Below are 15,708 nucleotides of genomic sequence, written 5' to 3' on the forward strand. Positions count from 1 at the left end.
ACAAATGATTCTGGGGAGATGGGCTAATGCAATGTCTCTGGTCTATTAAAAATGTTCACTACAGTCTTGTCCAGAGGTAGGCAACCTTCGGCACTCCAGATGTTGTGGACCAAATCTCCACTGATGCTTTGCCAGAATTATGGTTGTAAGAACAATTTGAGAGATGTAGTCCACAACATCTGGAGTGCCAAGGTTGCCTGACCGTGGTCTAGTTTAATAATATTCACTGAAGCACCTGTAATATACAGGCTCAGGTGCAATGGACTGGTTATGGAGAAGACATTTGGTTAATAAGTTATCTATTTTTTAATCAGGACCAGTAACATTCACTAGCCACCGCGCTCCAAGAACAGTTGGCCAGCCTCAGTAAAATCCAGTCAATCATCATGTATAATGCTTAGAAACTAAAGTACTGATTTTTTATCTTTTTATCCCCCCTATGAAAGCCATGTGCATTGTTAAGAGTTTTCAGTTTCATGTTTCTGAGGTTCACAAAGAAAAACAGTGTATCTCAAACTTGTCTTGTCATTGTGTTATGTTTCTGCTTTCTTTTTAAGAATGACATCATCATTCAATTAATGCTAAAAGAAAAAAAAAGTCTTAAGAACTATTATGTCTTTTCCAAATTTAGGATGTTATTCAATTTCTGAAGGCATTCCTAAGCACTTTGGAAACAGGAAGTTCCTCCATATTTTCACTGGAGCCAGATGCTTCTGAAGGCATATTTGCTACAACTGTCCTTTTGCATAAGTACTGTAGAGACACAACTTTGCAATTTAATGGCTGTGTCAGCATGAGAGGAGCCGGGTGATCCTTGCCCTCTATGTAGCACAAGTTGGCGTCTGATTCTCCTGCTGCTGTAAGACGCATGTAATGTTCAACCAACTTAACCACACAAGGAAATGTAGGTGGGCTCTCTGCTCCTGCCACCGTCTCCAGGTAGAAAGAAGGTCCATCAAGCTTAATACGTAGGTTGGTAATTCCTGCAGATGTACGAAGACTGAGAGTGAAAAGGTGGTGATGATCCGAGGAGTCACGGATTAGGAAAGATCCCACAGGCTGGTCAGATAAAAGCTTTTTGGCATCTGTGCCAGAGAGGGTGCTCCAATAGTAGCCACTGGCCTCCAGCCGTTCTAGAGCAGTCTCCACCTGCTCGTAGTCCCCACAGAAAGATTTGTAGTGGTAGGATAGCTGGGCAGCCTGTGAGCTCATGGCTGCAAAAATGGATGATGGACAGAGGGAGCGACGAAAACAACTCCAGCGAAGTGTGACCATCGTCAGGCTAATCAAGCCAGGCTGCAGAAACCAGTGAGAATGAAAACTAAGGTTGTTGCTCTGTATTGAAAGGATGATTCAGGGTGCTGTGCTCTGAGAGAATGAATAGTTGATGCGCTGTGAAAGAACGGAGTACCCAGATTGATGCTCTGTGCAGTAATGAATACTAAGACGTCTGTATTGTGTAAAAATCAATACTCAGGTTGCTGTAACTGTGCAAGAATAATTACTCAAGTTGGTGTACTGTGCAAGAATGAACAGTCAAGTTGCTGCATTGTGTGAGAATGATTCATGGTTGCACTTTGTGAAAACAAAGGCTTGAGTCGTTGTAATGTGTGAAAAAGAAGGCTCAAGCATAAATACTGTGTGAGAATTAAGACTCAGGGTGCTGAGGAATGAAGGTTAAGGCTGTTGCACTGGGTAGTTATGAGGTCTTACGTTGCTGGACTGTGCAGATATGAAGAATCAGGCTACTGCAATGCGTGAGCAAAGCCGCTAAGAGTTTTTAGGTTGCGATACTGTGCGAGAATTAAGAATCTGGTGGCAGTACTGTGCAAGAATGAAGACACTGCTTGCTCTACTCAATGAAAATGAAGGTTCCGCCGAGTAGCTCTGAATACTTCACATTACATTTGATGTATCCATAATTCTGAATCACCTGTAAGGCAAAATTAAGAGAAATGTAAGATAATGGACAATGGAAACATTTCAAAAAACATATGCAAGATTAGCAGTTTATTATTAGAAAATCGGCTTTGATTCAGTCGATCAATGTAACATTGTATGCATCATACTCCTGTTTCTCTGTAATGGTGGTGCATTTGAAAGACAGCAAAGGCCATACTAGAATATTCCTATAATCCAGACAGAAAATAACATATGTCATGTGGCTCTACAGGGTAGGCAGCTGCGCGAGAAGCAAAATGGGTGGCAAAATAAAATAATATTACATAAATAAAGAAACAAATGACAATTTGATCTAACCTCTGGGAACCTGGGAATTTTGTTAAAATAAATGTTAATCTGGACAAATGTGATTCTCCTGGATCACTGTGTCACTGTATAAATAAAGTATTGTTTGTCAAGCTTTAAAGAGGAATTGTCACTTCTCTGAAATTTACACCATTGAATAAAACATTGAACCATCAGCTGTAGCTTTATTAGAATGTATTTCGTAAAATATGCTCCCTTTTCTTTAACATATATTAAAGATTTAGCAAATTACATCACAGTCCACTTCAGAGAAGGCAACACACAAAACCTGATCTATTTAACAACATTTATATACCAAGCTACTATTTATAATCGAGTCTTGTTTAGGTATTTGGACCTCTATGAGTGAGACCAGAAACTGAGATATTTTGTGTTTTTAAACAAAGAAGGAAACACGATTAGTTAATAGGACAGCTGAAGAGTGTAACATTAACATTGTGCTTTTTATATTCATATACAAAACTTTTTCTTCCCCTTTTGTGATTGTAACCTGCTACTGTTGCCAAGGTACAAGTCGTTGATTTTCACCTCTGATTTTCAAAGTAAAAGCGTATAGGTTTGTTATTCATTTCTCTGGATTATCAATGGGATGCGCTCATTATCCCAAGCAGTCTTAGAAACGGAACGCTATTTCTGTGGTTCCAAATGTTTTGAGTATGAGGACCACTATGTATTACTACTTCCCTGCCATTCCTACGTACCTAAAAGGTATGGACATCTGTGGCCTGCCTTTGAGGATGTGTATCCCACACCTCCAGATAACGCCACCTACTGTTCTTCTATGATACTGCTAGATAAATAATTGGAGCTGGCTAAAAAGCTCAGCAGAATTACAAATTAGCAGGTCTACCAATTGCTCTGAATTTGGAGAGATAGTACAGATTTTGGTCTCTTTTCCCTCTTTCCCGTGCTTGTTCCCTGGTGTCCAGTTTTTGTGGACACCAGGGAACAGTCTTTAGAAAGCATTGAGCGACTGAATCATTAGTCAAGCTTGCGCTACCCGAAGGTCACTATGAGCATGGAAAGAGTGCTGTCACATCACGGTGCATGCTCATCCTTTGCTGTGGTCAAATTCACACCAGGCTGATATGCCCCTTCTTCAGGCACGCTCTACATTTTAGAGGTGCCAGTAATGCGGGTCAGGCACTGGCCCATGTTTAGACCTGCCCAACCTATTCCTGGTTTACACACCTCCCTACATTGGGAGGTATACATTAGTACATAAAGATCAGAGAATGAGAAAAGGTAAATTAGATAAGTTGACTAAAAAGAAACCCCTGAAATACCAGGACGCTGTCTGCTATCATTGACTATTGTAAAATGATGGGGGTTAAAAAAGGACATATAAACATTTTGCAATCTTACCAAGCATTGTATACATTTTATCTATGTTTACAAATCTTCTGCATTGGTTTTTAATATTTTCGTTTTGCTTTTGAATGTTTTTGTTTTGAGACCTGAATATTTGCACTTCCAACTAATCCAATCACAGCAAAGAATTTTAGGCAAGTGAATGAAGGCCTGTGGTCCTCTGAGGAACCACAACAAGGTAGGAAGTAAAAGCTCATAAGGCCCAGTGTTGCAACAACAGAAAGAATATTTGCACCGACTTCTGCTGTACACTTCATTAGACAAAAATGTGAGGATAATAGTGGGGAGGTTGGGACGTTGGTGAAGTAGAGGTGGACTCTGGGGCGAGGAGTAGGTGATGACACGGGGGGAGGGGGGATATAAACAGGACAAGGGAGATGGGGAGAGAGTGTTTTTTTGCATAGTGTTTATATCATTAATGGGAAGACTAAGCGGTAAAAACGTTTGCAGTTGCAGGGTTTAGAGCTGGAATATGTTTTCTTGGGGGGTCATTTAGTTTTACTTGGGTGCAAGTCCAGAAAAAATCTGGATATATTTTTTTTGGGGGGGTTATATGAAAAAAAACCATGTGTGAGCAAATCTACACATTGCAATAACTCTTACAAAGAATGTAACGTTGTCTAAAATAAGGGTACGTTAAACTGCTTATCACAGTATAAATGACTAGTACCAGTATTTTATATTACATGGTTATATAATACAGATTTTTTTTTTTTTTTTAATGTATAGCCTTTCACACATCTCAGGCTAAATGGCTAATTCAAAAGCTAAAAAAAAAAAAAAGAAAAGCTAAAGAAAAACCAACATTATATCCTTAAATATTTTATTTTAAAAAAGCATCCATTTTTTTTCCATTTCTATAGTTCCATAAAAAAATAATAATAATGAAATATGTATATATAATAATTATTTAATATATACACACACATTTTGCATTTTAATAGATAGATAGATTTAAACCACTTACACAGAAATGAATCAGTCAATCTGGTATTGCAGGAATTCTGTAATTGAATAAGCGACAATACACTATAGCCTAAAGTCAGACATTATGCGATAGATTATGTCATAAAAGCAGAGTTAGAGCTGCTTATTCCCAGAACTTAACATTACTTATCTATATTCTGATTTGTTACACACTTACTGGGAAATGCTGTTCAATTAGCATGTAACAATCATCTACATTTTTAAATACCTGGGCAATTCAGGAGTTTTAAAGCAGGAAGAACAGAAATGGCAGTTATTAATGGTATTGGTTATATAAAAAAGCCTTTGTGTTGATTTATGATGATCACCTCCTTGTGTTTATCATACTGAAGGATTGCCTTTGTACATTATTCATTTGTTATGTTACTAACTGTAACTTCACGCTGTGACTGTATATTCTTGGAGATTAATGAGTAGGAACACTTTAATGATAATACTGGGGAACGCAAGAAGACCACAAGAGCTCTGATCAAAGACTATTCTTTCCAAAACAAAAAATACATACTTTCCTTTTCAATTTGCTACAAAAAGTAAATACATAAAAACCACACACACACACACACACACACACACCTTTTGTTTCTTATCCTCTTTTAAAAAATATCTTACCCCCTTAAGTGTATCTTATCCACTATTTTTTCCCATTGTGTCTTACACCTCCTTTGTGTATCTCTTACAACATCCCTTTGTGAGTCTTATTCCCCCGCCCGTTTGTGTGTCTCATTCTCTCCCAGACCCTTTGTGTTTTTTACTCTTAATAGCTCTTTTGTGTTTTTCTCTTTTACCACCAGCCCGTTTATCTCCCCCCAGCCATTATGAGTCTCTTTCTAATCTTCTCCAGCCCCTCTGTGTCTCGTTTACTCCTAGCCCCTTTGTATTTGCACCCCCAGCCCCTCTAAACGTTTTCACCCCCAGACCCATCTGTGTGTCTTTCTCCCTCCTCATCACCTCTGTGCATCTTTCTCCCCACTCAGGCCCCCCTGTGTGCCACTCTCCCCTCCATGTCCCTTAGTGTTCCTCTATCCTCCCCTCCATGTTCATTAGTGTTCCTCTTCTTCCCCCTTACCTGTCTATTAGTGCCCCCCAATTACCCATAATGTTCCTCTCCCTTCTCTTTTAGTAGTCACCCTACCCCAGTGTTCTTTTTCCCTTCCCTGTACCTTAGTGCCCCCCCTTAATGTTCTTCTCTCTCCACCCATATAGTGTTCTTTCCCGTCTGTAGTGCAAGGTTAAATAGGGAACTGGAAAGGGGAACCTGTGACAGTGCAGGGTGCAAAGTTTGGAGAGTTGGCCTGGACTTCCAGATATATTTACACATGCAACCAGAAAGTCTTCATTTACTTAAATGGATTCTATAGTAATTTGCCCCCCTCCTCCCCCGTAAAAAAATAAAATAAAATACAATTTAAAAATTGCGTTGTTGTGTAAACCATTTTTTGTATGTGCCGGTGTGTGTGTATATCTGTGTGTCAATGTATATCTGTGTGTGTGTATGTATCTGACACACAGATACACACAGGCACACAGATACACACACAGTGTGTATGTGTGTATCTGTGTGTCAAGGTGTGTGTATCTGTGTTTGTGTGTGTATGTTAGAGCATGACCATTTGGTAAAAAAAACCTTCTAACACTTACCCGACTCCAGTTATGATCTCCCTTGGTGCTGGGTCGGTACTCCGCCTAATCCTCTGTCATCCAATAGGGAGGGCGGCCTAATGCGAATGCACTGCAAGCTCTCTGAGCTCATTAGGCCCTCCCCATAGGAAAGCATTACTTCATTGCTTTTCTATGGGGAGTTTACTGATGCTGGATGTCCTCATGCAGAGTGTGAGAAAATCCAGCGTCAGTAAGGTGACCTAAAGTCGATTAGCCACCTGGAAGTGCCCCTAGTGGCTGTCTGATTGACAGCCACTATAGGCAGTCTTAGCCTATTTTCTCAAAAACTACAATAACTTACATTGCAGGACTAAGGGGGGCAGAGACACTGCACACAGACCACTTCAATTAGCTCAATTGGTCTGGGTGCCTATAGTGTCCCTTTAAGCATGCATACATTATAAAAGTGCTGCTGGGGCCAATAATGCAACATGCGAGATCCAGCTCACTCAATCTCTAAACACCAACTTCAAGGTTCACAAAATGTGATAGTTTTAAAAAATAAATAAATCAGTGTTTTAGGCGGAGTGATTGGAGATTTAGTGATACTATTTCAGAATGATATTGGGTTTTCTACTGATAACCATAGAATTAAAACGATGCCTTATAATCCCCGATCTAGTACTGTGGGAATTTGGAAAAATGCATTTAGCTAATTCAGCCAACACAAACAGTGCTGGAAAAAAAAAAGAAAACAAAAAAGGAGAAATTTATGGCCAAAATAGGGACTGCCTTTCTTAAAAAAGGACACTTGGTAGGCATGAGTAAAACATGTATGTAACAGAAAAGTAAAAAGAAAAAAAAAATGCTTCCTGCGCACTGTGGATGCATTGCACATATATGCATTCATATCTATGATTGATGAAAAGATAGTATGTTTAAATTCATACAAGATGCTTGTTCTGACCAGTATTTGCAGCTGTGATGTAGGTTTATTAAGGTTTACAGTGTACTATTTTCAGCATTCAACATTAAAAAAAAAAAAAAAAAAAAAATAAAAAAGACCCAATACAAAAAAATATGTATATTTGAAGCTCAAAGGGTTAATGAATTCCAAGCAGACGTTTAACCATTATCCTGCCAAGCGGGTCTGCTGGCCCCTTGGTTTGCAAAAAGGCTTAAGGGCTGTAAATTACGGTTAACTGCTTTTCCTGCAAATTGTTAAATAGAACCCTTTATCTAGAGTTCACTAGTGGCGTGACAGGTTAGTGGAGTGCTTCATTTCTGGGAAATGATGATAGACATCTGATGAATGGCAGAGTGTTAGAAGTTCAGACACATTTAAAACCAAACCTTATCACCTCAGATCTCTCATTCTGTAGGAATTTGGGAAACATTTATTTAGTGAATCCAGTCAATACAAATCACATGTATTTGACTGGTTTGCACTACAGTGATTTTTATTATTTATATAGCGCCAACAAATTCCACAGCGCTGTACAGTTGAACCCAAGACTCCTCATACATTGTAAGCTCATTTGTTAATCTTCTATATGCCAATTACTTGTTGTGAAATATCTCCCTTCTATAATTAAAGCACTGAGAAAATGTAGACGCTATATACAGTGCCTTGCAAAAGTATTCACCCCCCTTGGCATTTTTCGTGTTTTGTTGCCTCACAACCTGGAATTAACATGGATTGTTTGAGGATTTGCATCATTTAATTTACAGAACATGCCCACAACTTTGAAGATGTTTTTTTTTTATTGTGAAGCAAAAAACAAATAGGACAAAACAACAGAAAAAGTCAATGTGCATAACTATTCACCCCCCCTAAAGTCAATACTTTGTAGAGCCACCTTTTGGGGGAATCACAGCTCCAAGTTGCTTTGGATAAGTCTCTATGAGCTTGCCACATCTTACCACTGGGATTTGTGCCCATTCCTCCTTGCAAAACTGCTCCAGCTCCTTGGATGGTTTGCGCTTGTGAACAGCAATCTTTAAGTCTGACCACAGATTTTCTATTGGATTGAGGTCTGGGCTTTGACTAGGCCATTCCAACACATTTACATGTTTCCCCTTAAACCACTCAAGTGTTGCTTTAGCAGTGTGTTTGGGGTCATTGTCCTGCTGGAAGGTGAACCTCATCCTAGCCTCGAATCACGCATAGAGTGGTACAGGTTTTGCTCAAGAATATCCCTGTATTTAGCACCATCCATCTTTCCCTCAACTCTGACCAGTTTCCCAGTCCTGGCTGCTGAAAAACATCCCACCACCATGTTTCACTGTGGGGATGGTGTTCTTTGGGTGATGCGAGTGTTGGGTTTGCACCAGACATAGTGTTTTCTTTGATGGCCAAAAAGTTAAATTTTAGTCTCACCAGACCAGAGCACCTTCCTCCATACATTTTGGGAGTCTCCCACATGCCTTTTCGCAAACTCAAAACGTGCCATTTTGTTTTTTTGCTGAAGGTAATGGCTTTCTTCTGGCAACTCTGCCATAAAGCCCAACTCTATGGAGCGTACGGCTTATTGTCGTCCTATGTACAGATACTCCAGTCTCTGCTGTGGAACTCTGTAGCTCCCAGTCACATAAAATTCAAATTAATAAAACATTGAACTTAAGGCTCTAATGTAACAAAACTGGCAAAAAGTCAAGGGGTGGTGAATACTTTTGCAAGGCACTGTAAATGCTAATGATGATGATATTAAACGTTTTAGTGTTCCAGCTATTGCAGACAGCCTTCCCCACAATGCGCAGGCAGCCATTTCACTGGATGAGTGTCAAAGGAAATACCATCCAGAACAGTTGGAGCACTTCTTAACCCCTTAAGGACACATGACATGTGTGACATGTCATGATTCCCTTTTATTCCAGAAGTTTGGTCCTTAAGGGGTTAAAGGATACGATACACAATATATTGAACAGCTCTTCAAAATCTAGAAAATTTAGAGTCAGCCATGGGGAAGGGGTTTAATGTTCGCATGGTCATTTACCAAATGGTAAAATGTCGAAAATTCTAAGTGAACTAAAAGTTAACTTTAAATGTTAGGCCAAAATAGCTAAAATTATTAAATTAAACTATGTTTTCAATTCAGCTATTTCGGAATAAAACGTATCACACTTAAAGTGGATATCCTTGAAAGAATTTTAGCAAGCCTGAACGTTAATATCACAGCTAAATTTTTTTATTTTTTTTTATAAAAGATGACTGTAAATGTATACACTGTTTAGATGGACTGATAGCCGTGAGGTTATCAGCACAAACATGTTTCATGATGTGCTCACACTTTGATGATTAGGGACAGTTCTCCGGTGCCCTCAGATTTGAGACACAAGGTAACAAATCCAGGATGGCGAGACAGAATTAAAATTTCAGGACTGTCATGCAAAACCCTTGTTGGGAGGAATAGAATTTAATTTAAATTCCAACACAAACAATGAGCAGATATACCATCAGCTGTCCTTTGACTGATTGGGAACAGGCATTGTTTTTCACACCCCAGCTTGCAACAAGCGAGAGATATGAATGGCCTTTACCTGTTCCATCAAACTTCTACAGTGAGGTGAAGGGCAATACAATAATGGGATCAATAGATCAATAAGCTCTCTTGTCAAACAATAGATGGACTAGAGAAGACCAGTCATCTGGTCCTAAAAGCCACAAGATGGCATTGTGCCACAAAGATGCCTTGCATTGACTTTCAAAGCCAACCAATTATAGTGCACCACCACAAGTATTGCCTAATGTGTAGAATATCATCAGAAAGTCCAAAGACGTAAGCACGAAAGTACGTAAGCACGTACAAATGAGTGCCTACAAATGCAATTGCTTCAGGATTATGAATTTCCCCTGTCACTCGCTTACAGCAAAGAAATCTGTTGGCAGCTTTTCAGCAAAAAGTTATGAAGAGAAGTTAACAAATTTAAATCTGTTTAGTTTAGAAAAACGGCGCCTCAGAAGGGATATGATAGCATCATACAAATATATTTGCGGCCAATAAAAACCATTGTGTGGAAATCAATATCTACACAAGGTCACGCATTTAGAGTGGAAGAAAGGAGAAGTAGTATAAGGCAAACCACATGTTTTGTTGTTTTTTTTTACAGTAACACCAATAAGGATGTGGAATTCTCTGCCTAAAGATGTGATTTTATCAGAGTCTGTACAGATGTTTAAACAGCAACTGGATGGATACTTGCAAAAACTCCAATGAGAGGTCTGACTGCCATTCTCAGGTCCTGAAGGATCTATTTCCTAGCTTTTTGCAAAATTAGAAATAGCTTCCAACTGTTTTTTGTTTTTTTGCCTTCTTTTGGCTCAATAGCAAAAGAAGATGTGCGAAGGGGTAAAGCTGATGGATGCATGTGTTTTTCAGCCTATGCAAAGAGACTGCATGGGATTTATTTAAAAACATTAAAAAGTACCATATGAAAATAGACAAGAATCAAAAATAATTGATGAGTAGAGCCCAGCTGCCAGTGGGTACAGGTACCATCTAATGCGCCATATACCAATCCCTCTTTTTTAAAACAGGCCAAGCTGTGTGACATCAAGGGCACTCCCAATCTCATTGAAAGAGTTTCTTAAGGGAACAAAATTCTGTCTGTGCCTATTTGGCAAACAACTCTCTTTATGGTGTTATATGAAAAAGAATCCTAACCGTAAACTCTATGGAATGTTTCGATTTCATATCCAGGTCCTGTGCATCAATAGATCAGGGGCGTTTCACAATTCACCACTAATGAATAGTGAACAAGTTCTGTTCTGCACAGGTACATGCCAAATTCTAACACCATTCTGTCTAACCTTCGCTCTCATAGGTTCTCAGCATCCACAACATAATCCATCCTGTTTTTTTTTTTAGATATGTGTATGGGCAGTGAATATGAATGTGAGATGCTGAGTGTGAGATTAGGGGATACATTTTGGTTATTGCATGTGACTGAGTGCACAAAATGCGCATACCTGCCACTATAGATGTATATTGGGAAATAATTTGGGAATACAGTAGTAAGATGTGGTAAGACATATTATTATGGGTATAAGAATGGGGTAGGATTTTGGATTGGAGGAAAAGTTTCTTTTAAAGGATACAATTACATATATAAATTTGTGAAGAGGACAGGGATGGTGGGATACGATTGGGATCCAGTATGACATTAAGATAAAGATGTAGGGCATGGGATTGGAGGAAAAAAGCTGGGGTATAATATCCACTTAGTAGGAAGGACAAACTGGAGTAGAACATTGGATTATGGTTACAAAATAGGATTAAAGTTTGATATGAAAGGTATGAAAATTGAGTATAATAAGGATTTAGTTGAATAAAGCCGGAGTAATGTTCATGAAATAAGGCATTAGGTTTGAGATGGCAAATTTGAGATAGGACAGGAGATTAGAGGATCCACACGACTGGGATAGGAAGCTGCATAAAGAAATACGATTATTGTTAGAGTTGGGCTTGGGTTTAGGAAAATTAGACTCAGGTTAGGCATGGGGTTAAGAAATAAGGCTGGCACTAGCCAAGGGATTGGGGTATAATTTGTGATCATTGGAACAATGCAAAGTGTGTTTAGGTATTAGGGGTGTATGGTTGAGATGTGGATGGAGGATAGACACTTTGGCACTACCAATTCCTCTTCCTTCCCCCTCTCTCGCGCCCCCTCCTACCCAGTAAATAAAGGGCTAAAAACCCTTTATTAACTAACCTTATCCCAGCGCTGATGACCATGGCGCTGGGTCAAAGCTCCGCTCCCTCCTCCGTCCCGTGAGGAGGTACTCATGCAGAGCGTGAGGACGTCCAGCATCAGATAACGTATCAAAAGTCAGTTTGGATTCCGGAAGCCCTCTAGTGGCTGTCTGACAGACAGCCACTGAGGGCAGACTTAGAGCTGCAATGTAAACATTCCAGTTTTTTGGAACTGCAATGTTTAACATTGCAGTACTAGGTGCAAAAGGGTCACAGCACTAAGACTACTTCAATTAGCTGAAGTGGTCTGGGTGCCTACAGTGTCCCTTTAACATGTATGTGAACAGGCTGTTGATCCAAAGAGAAATTTGATTGCTTGATTCTAAGAAGGACTAGCTCCCCACACACACCCTTTTTGTAGCATAACGGACAGTGACACAATATTTGGGGTTTTAGCATTGTTTTCCATCAGCAACATAAAAATATGTTTTAAAAGGCGAACTGTTTTTTTTTTCTTTTATCTACATTACTATGTATGTTAACACGTGTCTCTGTATGTTATTATTTGTCTCTGAATACATAAAACACAAGTTGTGCATTAAATTTTTATGTTTGTGGTAACCACATAGAAGAAAAAGAAAATCCAATAAAAAAATAAATAAAAAAACACAAATATACAAGCATAAATAAAGAAAAAGTAAGTTGTAGATGCTTTAAATGGAAACTTTCATTGGGATATTTGCCCAAAATGATTAATATATCTAACACACGGCAAAACATTACGAGGTATGATTGTGGGATAGTATGTCACATTCCTCTCAAATGTCACTATTCAGGAAGGACGATCCCCATTTTTGTCGAGAAAATCCATCTTCTCTTTGCTAATGTCCCTCACGCCCTTAAAAGTAAAGTGTCCTTCTTTCTACATTTGAAATAAAGATATCCCCTGGACTGCAAGGATGACTGCTGCCCTGCAGTAAGGGGTGGGAGTATGAGGGATACATTGTTGCCTATATGGTGGGATATAAGAAGGAGAGCAGATGGGAGGGACTCACCAGTGCAGAAGGAGCAGTCTGGAACAGTTTCCCGCCCACCCTCCCCGTTTTTCCTATGCTATGTGATGGTTTCTGGCTTGTGGTGTTGTTTGTTTCTGTTCTTGTTTTGTCACAGCTATGGCGGAGTTCCTGGCCAGCGCACGTAATGCACGGAAAGGATTTGGGGAGTCGCAGCCTGCTAGGGCTGATGGCCGAAGGCAGGCTGTACGAACTCTGGATAAAGACTTGGAGTATCTGTCTGTTGGGTAGTCACCCCAAGAGCTGACAGGTGGAAATGCTGGCTGTGTTAAAGTTTAATAAAGCTGTGGCCGTTGCCCTTACCCAACAATCAGGTGTCATGTCGTTATTGGGGGTAACGGGTTTGGCATTTGGGTCAGCAGTCATGTTAGGAGGTGTGGCGCGTAGAGGGCTGTAAGTGGATGGGCCAGTGACACCATGAATGTCACTGGTGATTTACTTAGTGACTAAACTGTCTGAAAAGGTGGTGCATACCTCCTGAGTGACCCTATGTAAGAGGGATAGTCCCAAATCCACCGGTCTCTTTTTATTACCCTACTGTCCCTCTTTTCTTGGAGCTCATATTGTCGGTGTATCTGAGTGTATAACAGAGCTCCAAAGCAATATTACTCCCAGTAATCTTCAAACTACTATAAACTTCCTTAGCCATACCCCCACTCGCACCCCTAAAATTAAAGTGGCCCTCTTTGTCCACTTGAAATGTTGGAAAGTATGGTGCTGGGTCTTACTGACTTGAGTTTAAGTACGCTCTGTGCAAGTGCATCTAATATTTAAGGGTAACAGAAGTAGAACCCTGGAAAACCAAACCAGGTTATAGGGACAGGGGAACTAAACAGGTCTGTGAATTAATATTTTTGGAAAAGCTTTCCAAATGATTTAATATTAATGGATACATTTTTAAAATTATTTTCAACATATTAAAGTATCAAAAAAGCATCACAATTATAAAAAAAAAAAAATATATATATATATAAAAATAATTTTTTTTAAATATCAAAATATTACAAAATGTAAATATTTTTAAAAACATTTATTCCTTTTAAAAGTCTATTCCATAATATTAAATAATTTGAAAGGCTTATCCAGTAATATTAAATTGAGGCCTATGTTAGTAGGTTTGGTCTAGCGTCACCTGACTGATGGTCATACATTGTGGTCGCATGAACAGGCTGTAAGAGTAATAACATGGTTACAGTTTTGGAATGTTACTACATGCAGCCATATTGTCGCTACACACGAATGAATAGATTTCTAGATTATCTGATCTGATATCGTCAATTTAGGTATTTTAAAAACTCTCAACATTTCAAATAGACAAAGAGGGACATTTTGCTTTTTAGGGATGTGGCTGGAGGTTTGACCAAGATGTGGAGTTATTTGGGACATTTTCAGCGATCTACAGATGATGTAGAGACAACCATTTATGTAACTGAAAATTTAATTTAAAACAAAATGAAAGTATATTATTTACACAGGCTAATCTCCAGGGCTCAAGTACCGTGGAAACTCAGTTTCCATACTTTCAGTAGGATTTATTTCTGATTCTAAATGACTCAATTTTTCTGCCATTTATGGTCTGCATCAATCATGCACACAATTTTCTTCCTATTTAGAGTTGGACATATATTGCATATGCAGTTTCTGTCTGATTTAGCATTATAGGCTATGTTTCTTTTTAAAAGTGCAGAGAATAGAAAAACGAATTTAAAGCCACAGCTTGCTCCCCCCCACTCTTACTATGACAGACCAGCAGAATACCTAGATTTAGGTGTTTGGCAGTCAAAGACTTGACACCTGCCTGCAGCTAAAACCACTCATGGAATCCCACGGAGGTAAAGGGTTTTAAATTCAAATGGGGATTCCCCCACGGGCCTCTAGGCGACACACTGACTCACATAGTTTAGGACATAAACTTCTATTTACTGAAGGCCAAAACAGTCCTTTTACATATACAATGTCTAATTTTCACGTAAACTCAAATCAAGTGCAAGACGGAGAGAGAGTGCAAAAAGGGTAACAACTGATCTTTTAAAGTGGATATTCCTTGCTTGACCAACTTGAACCTTTAAGGGTACATAGGCATGTTCACAGTTGCATTTCTTTTTCCAAGAAGTACACCAAATAAGTTGTAGTTCCAATAAACAATACACAGAATTTCACAGATTATTAAAAAAAAAAGGTACATTTACCTTTTGCATGTTTAATGGTACATGCTTTTTCCTGTTAAAACAAAATCTTCCTGTTTATGGGCAGAGGGAACCGAGTTCCAATAGTTCTTACTGTGAATAGAGTAGAGGAATGGGTCTTTTAAAATTAAAGACAAAGACTGTTTCTGAACAGTTTAATATGTTCCATACGCACCACTACCTTTAAGTGGCTCTGTCATGGCATACTTACCTTAACCCCTTAGGGACACATGACATGTGTGACATGTCATGATTCCCTTTTATTCCAGAAGTTTGGTCCTTAAGGGGTTAAAGGGACAGTATAGTCACCTGAACATCTTCAGCTTAATGAGGTTGTTCTGATACCGGAGAAACTGACGGAAGCCAAGCACAGAGAGATGGACACAGGTTTCTTCAGGAAGGAAGAGATTCTTTATTGGATCACCGATCGGGACTCAGAGGGACTAGCGTCACCAAAATACAGCAAAGTCTGAGTACTGAATACATAGAGTACATTCCTTATATAGCACTGTAGCTCCTCCCACAATTAAC

General features: G+C 39.1%; 1 protein-coding gene across 1 annotated transcript in view; it reads right to left on the reverse strand.

The window, feature by feature from the left end:
- Positions 1-222: 222 nt before the first annotated feature.
- LOC134577098 (suppressor of cytokine signaling 3-like) overlaps positions 223-15,708 on the reverse strand; it is a 35,779-nt gene continuing 20,293 nt past the window's right edge. Inside the window, exon 2 of the mRNA XM_063435753.1 lies at positions 223-1,933. Coding sequence (XP_063291823.1) covers positions 640-1,275 — 636 coding nt within the window. The 5' untranslated portion in view covers positions 1,276-1,933 and the 3' untranslated portion in view covers positions 223-639. The remainder of the gene's footprint in view (positions 1,934-15,708) is intronic.

The sequence above is a fragment of the Pelobates fuscus genome, chromosome 11 (genome assembly GCF_036172605.1).
Source record: "Pelobates fuscus isolate aPelFus1 chromosome 11, aPelFus1.pri, whole genome shotgun sequence".
In the NCBI taxonomy this organism is placed as follows: domain Eukaryota; kingdom Metazoa; phylum Chordata; class Amphibia; order Anura; family Pelobatidae; genus Pelobates; species Pelobates fuscus.